Source organism: Populus euphratica, unplaced genomic scaffold (genome assembly GCF_000495115.2).
Source record: "Populus euphratica unplaced genomic scaffold, PopEup_1.0 scaffold2916.1, whole genome shotgun sequence".
Classification (NCBI taxonomy): Eukaryota; Viridiplantae; Streptophyta; class Magnoliopsida; order Malpighiales; family Salicaceae; genus Populus; species Populus euphratica.
In genome coordinates this window covers 9466-16907 of record NW_011502734.1, presented here as the reverse complement: position 1 = coordinate 16907, position 7442 = coordinate 9466, and the positions used below count along the sequence as shown (strand labels likewise).

At 35.7% G+C, this 7442-nt stretch overlaps 1 protein-coding gene and 1 long non-coding RNA gene across 3 annotated transcripts; both read left to right on the top strand.

Moving 5' to 3' along the window:
* Positions 1-491: 491 nt before the first annotated feature.
* LOC105119419 (RNA polymerase II-associated factor 1 homolog) lies at positions 492-5838 on the top strand (the record flags this gene model as incomplete). Its single annotated transcript, XM_011017558.1, is given in 12 exon segments — positions 492-576; positions 1877-1945; positions 3081-3188; positions 3281-3461; positions 3548-3624; positions 3729-3848; positions 4605-4639; positions 4642-4709; positions 5148-5234; positions 5385-5453; positions 5542-5613; positions 5731-5838. Coding segments are annotated over 12 exon segments (1079 nt in total), but the record flags the coding sequence as incomplete, so codon positions are not given.
* Positions 5839-5904: 66 nt separating this feature from the next.
* On the top strand, positions 5905-7154 carry LOC105119418 (uncharacterized). 2 transcript variants are annotated; one of them, XR_841133.1, is made up of 4 exons: positions 5905-5954; positions 6041-6405; positions 6845-6930; positions 7030-7154. It is a non-coding gene; the product is annotated as an uncharacterized LOC105119418 (long non-coding RNA). The 2 variants fall into 2 exon arrangements; XR_841132.1 differs by lacking the exons at positions 6845-6930; positions 7030-7154 and having other exon boundaries at positions 6041-6622.
* The last annotated feature ends 288 nt before the right edge of the window (positions 7155-7442 follow it).

Sequence of the window (7442 nt, the reverse complement as noted above, 5' to 3'; positions counted from 1 at the left end):
GTAACAATCATTTGCAACCTACCCTAAGAAGTAGGGTTGTCATTATCAAAAGCCTACAATAGTAGGAGTGTAGCCATGTTGCATCACCATTGACAAAAATGGTGCAACCCATGTGTTGCCACCATTAGTGCCACAAATCATGCCATGATTTGTGGATCTTGTCTTACCATTGATGCCTATAAATAGAGGCATTGTTTAAGAGTAAAATGTGAGAGTGAGTGTGTTAGGAGTGAAGAGAAGAGTGAAGAGAGAAAGAGAGAGCTACTAAGGGCAGCAGCCCTGCTGCCATTACAATAGTGAGCTGGGAGTTGAGTGTGAGTGGATATAATTCTCCTCTTCCATGTATTTGTTTTGTATTCTTTCTATATCTCTAATAATATCAACTCTCTTGTGAATGTAGGTGATTTGCCGAACCACGTTAAATATTGTGTCAGTGTGCTTAGCCTCTTATGAGTAAATATTAATATATCACTGGTAAGATTCCCCAACAGGAGATAGGGTGGCAACTCCATTTTTGGGTGAGGAGAGGGCTGAGAATAGGTTGAAGAAGCCAACGACCTTCTTGTGCAAGTTGAAGTGAGTACGCTGAATTAAGTTTGAATAGTCACGAATGATTCTTCTTGTCCTAAATCAGAATAACGACAAAATCTGTAGTCCATCCAATGTGCCTGAGCCTGCTTTTATTAGTGAAGTCTCCAGCCTGCTATTGTTGTTTTGACAGAAATTGACTGAAACACTTAGGCTTCTTCATGAAAATAATCTTTAACTAGTTGGTCCTTTAGCCCTCCAGTTATCACTTTTAAAACTATTATTAACTCTGGTAGATCAATTAATGTGGTTTGATGTTATGTCTTTTCGGGGCTCAGGTTTATGCTTGAATTTTTTTTACTTTGTTTTTTATTTTCTTGTAAATTAGGTGTTGCTGGGACTTGCACCAATGCATGATGTATCACAGCAATTTATCAACATCAAACTCTGCTTCTATGATATTGATTTCCTGTTGTCTTTCATAATGTTTCTACCCTTCGGAACTTAGCAGCAGCAACATTGATTTTAAACCTAAGGATCGACAGTTTTCTTTCTTCATTATACATGTCAGCTTTCTTTTGTATTAACTAATGACATTATTACTTTGCTGGAAACTGGTGATGGGTTTCTTATGAACTTTTAGAATCTCAAAACTGAATTATATTAAATTAAGTCATGAAATGAATGTTCAAAGATATTAGGAGGACCAAATGCTGCAGCGTACCATAATCTAACTTACTGAAAAGTAAACAAACTGTATTGCAAATTTGCAAGACAGCGGGTATTTTATTATTGTGTGATAGGTTTTCTGTTATTGATTTGGTAATTTCTTGTGCATGCTTGACATCTATGATCCTCATATTCTGTCAATATGCTTGGATATCATGCTGTACTATATGGGTGTTCCAGTATACAGAGAGGGACACCAATATCTCAAGATATTAAATAAGGAAAATTAATTGGGTGTCATCTGAAAACCACTTCTATTTGCTATGGGAGCCTTGAATCTGTTGCTAACTTAGTTGTGTGGATTAGGTAGGCTCTCCTTGCAAATTTTGAAGTTTCTCCTTTGCCCATTTTTCTTGTTCTACCATGCCTTTAAACCCATTTTTCCAATTTGGGAAACCTATGTTATCTCATGCCAGCATGGGGGTGTATTTTATTTTTCTTCATTTTTGGATCCTGTGACCGATTTCTAGTATGTGTATTATTTAATACTCTAGACACGCTATCCATATGACTGGCAAGTAAAGTTTGTTGTACATGCTAGTTTTTTCTTCTTTTAAACTGAAATTCACTTTGCGTATTTCCAGGACTGATGTTATTTTTGCTTGCTTGCTATTTGAAGATTCTGGAATGAACTTCCTGATCCTAGTGCTCAACCGAAGCTGATGCCTTTAAAGAGAGAGAAAGATCGGTATGTGCATGTAGCATGAGGTTTTTATGCATGTGCATTTAAGAATTTTAGCAGGAAAGTTTAAGTTGAGGCATGCCAAGAAGGTGGACGTGATAGATATCTGTTCCCCCTCAAGGAGAGTGTTGAGGAAGGGGACTAATTTCTTAACTCTTGTGTAAGTTTATTTACATTAGATGAGGCTTGTATGGAATTTAGATTGCAGTCATTCCACTGTTTCTCTTAAACACCCCCCCCCCCAAAAAAAAAAAACAAAAAAAAAACAACACGCATACAACAAATATTCCGATGTTACTATCTAATTTTTGGAGTGAGCCTAATTTAGCTTTGTATTCACAAAATATATTATCACAATTATTCAAAAGGAAGAATCTCGTTGAAGAGGTGTCAGTAGGAAGCATTGCATCTGGTTTATTGGTATTTGAGAAAGGATATAATAACTATTGCATTCTTCAGTGTTTGCATGATTCCTAAAATGCTGTGATCCTGTTTATCCTGCAAATTGGTGGTACGAACAGGAAGAAGCTTAAAGCATGCACATGATAAATTATGTCAAAAGATCACTGGTAAATTGGTGAGACAGGTAGCATAAATAATAAATTTTACGAAGTTATCTAATGCTCTAGTCAAGCAATATGCTTGTAATTCACACATGGAAAACTTGAAACGATGCTGATATCTTATAGTATTGGATATGGCTATCTGATCTTTGAAGAAAGCATTGATGTGCTAATAGAATTTAGAATTCCATAGATTGACAACCTAAAGAAAGCATTGATGTGCTAATAGAATTTATTCGAGCATAGATTGACAACCATGTGATTATTGAGTGTGACCATGCATGTTTCTGTAATTCTTATATGTCGTAACTGCAGTGAACTCATGGTGTTTAGCAGATAAGACTTTATTTGTATCAAGTTGATCTCTATTCCATCTTACACCAGCTTATGATTGATTTTTATGAAGTTTGCCATGCAGAATTTTTTGACAAAACGATTTCAAGCGAGGCGTTGTCTAAAAAAGGAGAACAAAATGCTGCGGAATTTCCAGTCACCTAATATTCTGTTGATATGCTTGGATATCATGCTGTACTTCTATATGAAACTATTATAGTCAATGTCAGTGTTCTTATTTGCAGATTTACTAAGTACACAATCACATCTTTGGAGAAAATGTATAAACCTCAACTATATGTTGAGCCAGATCTTGGGATACCTCTTGACCTTCTTGATCTCAGTGTATACAAGTATAATCTCTCAACGGCTTATTTTTCTAGGGTCTAGGTAATTTATACAACATGACATTCCTGAGCACCCTTTTTTCTACTGGTTTTGTTAGTCCTCCTAGTGTTAGACAACTTCTTGCTCCTGAAGATGAGGAATTGTTGCATGATGATGAGTCAGTCACCCCTGTAAAGAGAGACGGCATAAAAAGAAAAGAAAGGCCAACAGATAAAGGTGTTTCTTGGCTAGTTAAGACACACTATATATCTCCTCTTAGCATGGAGTCAGCTAAACTGGTATGCCTTTCATGCAGTTCATTGCTTTTTATTTGCTTCACAAATTGCTGAAAGCTGTATCGTATTAGAGACATTTGAATTTTCAGTCTCTGACTAAAAAACAAGCTAAAGAAATGAGAGAGATGAAGGGAGGCTGCAAGCTTTTGGACAATCTCAATAAAAGGTTTGTTTTTTCTACCTTGCCTATGTGAAGAAAATGTCGGAAGAGAAGAAGAAATTATATAACCCTTTTGCTTTACTTTCTGAAAGCATTAGTAATATTTTCAGGGAAAGACAAATCCAGGAAATTCCAGCATCGTTTGCCTCAAACAAGTTACCCCATGTGCATGCAACTAATAAAAACTTAAAGCCAGTCGAGATTTTGCCTCTGCTACCTGATTTTGATCGGTATGGTGTTATTTGTTGCTTTTTATATTGTGCTACAAAGGATGAAAATAGAATCTCGCCTTGCAGAGTGTCTCTTCCTATTAATTTACCATGTAAGAGTGAAGTAAAGGTCTTCAATGATTGCTAGTTTGGCTAGTAGATTTCCTTCTTTTCCTCCTCGTTCTTGGTCAGGGAAAAAAGCTATGCTGCTTAATTTTTTTAATTTTTTTTTTGTGTTTCTTAGAAACATATGTTACACATGAATACATGTATGCATAGAATGATATATTAGCATATATTGCTTTCTTATGCTTCAACTATTATGTTACACCCCCCTCCATGCCACAACTCCTACTCTGTTATTTAACAATTATGAAGAATATTATTTATTAGTAAAGGATGCAGTAACATTAAGGAATTAATTTTTTGACTCCATATGCATTTTGGAGCAACCAATATAGAAATAAGGACACTGTGTGGGATGGAAGGGGAGTGTCATTTCTGAAATGTAAAGAATTAGAATTGCTGATGACTGACCAAATTTTGGAACTTGTAAAACAGTGGATGATCATATTGCATCCCAGCATTTTCACTTGTAATATATAACTAAGGACAACGTGTGGAATGTCAAGAGTGTCATTTCTCGAATGAAAAGAATTAGAATTGCTGGTTACTGGCCAAATTTTGGAACTTTCAAAACAGTGGATGATCATTTTGCATTCCAGCATTTTTCACTTCCAAATCTTTAACTTTCACAGCTTTATGACGTTGTACCAGGTATGGAGATAAATTTGTCACAGTAGCATTTGATGGTGTCCTACAGCTGATGCAGAAAATTACAGCAAGTTCGATCCATCTGACCGTGATGCCTATGAATCACGGGTTAGTTCTTTGAGTGGATGTATTGCATGGGAGCAGGCAGATGAGAGTCGAATTAGAATATTTGTGGTGCCTATTCAGATAAATTAGGTGAATGTGTAGGCAAATTGAAAATCAGAAATATAAGTGGCAACATACTTGCAGGTTTATTTTCATGCATCATTTAATGACTAGGACCAGTAATTGAGAAATAAGCACCTAAAGAAATATTCAACTTGGAAATAGAAAGCTGCAGGACTACAATCAAAAGCAAGTAATAGAATGCAGTGAACGCAAGACAATAAATTCTGTGTTAATGAAAAGTGTATGTCTGGAAACAAATTAGAAATTTTTTCTAAACTATAACTTATCTTTAGCCCATGGAATTTGGCATGGATAGTCCTGAAAACTAAACACTTAATGATGCACTTTGTTGAGTGGGTTCTTGATTTTTTATTACAGGCTATTATGAAAGCTTGTGTGGCATCAGGTTCAGATCCGGCTAACCCAGAGAAGTTTTTGGCATACACAGTACCTTCTCCAGATGAGGTAAGATTGGTTTTTATCCAGAATTTCAAATGCTCTACATGCATATCAGCACTTAAGATTTGGATTTCTCCTTATGTTTCAAAATTCCAATGAATGGTTGTTTTCATACTACACTGTTGTCATTATTTTTATGTTGTGTTATGCTAACAGCTGTCAAAGGATATGTATGATGAAAATGAGGATATCTTATATTCTTGGATTCGTGAGTATCATTGGGATGTAAGTAAGTGTCTCTAGTTGTTAATGTTACTTAGCAAGCTTCTTTATAACCGCTGAACACAACTTTTCTTAATCACACCTCAATCAGATACGGGGGGATGATGCCAATGACCCTTCAACGTTCCTTGTTTCATTTGATGAAGCTGAAGCTCGCTATTTGGTATCAACCATCTCTATCACACTTGCTCTCAGTGTACTCCATCATCATCGCACACATTTTCTCAGTGCACAAATTCTACATTGATTACTGTGACTTTAAACTATTTTTATGATGCAGCCTCTTCCCACAAAGATTAGTTTAAGAAAGAAGAGAGCCAGAGAGGGAAGATCAGGTGACGAGATTGAACATTTTCCTATCCCCTCAAACCTTAACCTTCTGGATTGAGTTTACTTCAACAAATCTCCCCCTTAAACTCAATCGAGAGATATCATTCCAAGCATGAATTTCAATATGTGAGGAAAAGAGCTGTTGCTGCTACAATTGAACAGAGAGATTTGGGGGTAGTGATATGGAATCATCCACGAATTTTCATTTTTTAAACTGTGTTGTTTATTCCTCTATTACTTATATTAAACAATGGTTTCAGGCTATTTCAAATTCAAGGGGAAACAATTCAAGGATGGAGAGGTTCGAGGATGAGCATGGCCTTGGAAGACTACAGACGGTTGCTATAGACGAGGACCTTCACCATTCTAGTGGGGCTGAAGATGAGATGTCTAAGTGATCCTTCGATGCAAATGCTGTGAAACTTCTGAATTTGCCTTTTTGGGTTGGCAGGTGACTAGGTGGAGTTTGTGTATTCAGATGCTCGCAATGAAAAACTGAGTAATTTACCCATGCCATTCATGCCGGCAGTCGGAATTTCCTTTTTGCCCCCCAGATTGTAGTTGGTTTTAGTTTATACAGATTTTCTGACATCAAGAGGGATAGAGAAAGGAAGCTGTACAAAAGGTTAGACATTTTCCTCTAATGTGTTCAATTTGATCCATGTAACATCAAAATGCTTTTGTTTACTTTTTCCTCGTTAAAAATACAAGCGCTTGCTTTGTTAGCTGTTGATAGGCGTGGGAAATAGTTAATAACCTACATCTGGTTCTTTAATCATTCTTTGATTTTGTATATTTCTACAATTCTTGACCAGTGAAGTTTCTTAGCAAAGGACTCGTCGCATTTCTTTGATATCGTCCATTCCATTTGCATGCAAAATCTTGTGAGCCCTTGAAAGAATAAATTTTAAATCAATTGCTGGTATCTTAAAAAATTAGTGTCAGTTACAGCTGTGCATGAGTTTTCATCTTCAAATTGATTGCTTGGAAAATAGATGTTCATGGCAGTTAACTGGTCCAGATGGAATTCAGTGCTTCAAAACAATAGTAAATGTTCTTGGCAGTTAACAGGTCCAGATGGAATTCAGTGCATCAAAACAATAGTAGTCGATGTGTGGATCCACTGTTAAAAGTGGCATTGGGTTAAAAGGTATAAAGTCAGCCTTGAAGGGGATACAAACCTACGCGTAGTATCACCTTTAAGAGTATTAAATGTGACCCATGTTAAGAATTATAAACATCCAAAGAGGATGGTGAGCTTATTGCTATACTGGAGAAGAAGTCCTTCTACTCGAAGCTAGAAGAAGGCGAGAAAAGAAAACGAGGAACAACAATGTTATTGCTTGATTCCTCTATTTTCCGGGTTTATGAATGATATATTGCCATATCATCCATTTCTAAGAAGGAAAAAAAAAAAACATGTAGAATTGGGTATTCAAGCCCAGGTACCTAAACATGCATGGACTTGGGTTTCTAGCCAGATTAAGAGAATAGTTAAGTTTGATAATGATATTTTTCCTTTTTCTTTACAAATTTAATACAATTTTTTTTATAATTTTAATGTATTTTTTTTAGTTCATATTATTTTTTTAGTTTTTCTTCTAAAAATTTTGTGAAACTCTTCTTTTTTAATTTTAATGTATTTTTTTAATTTGCATTATT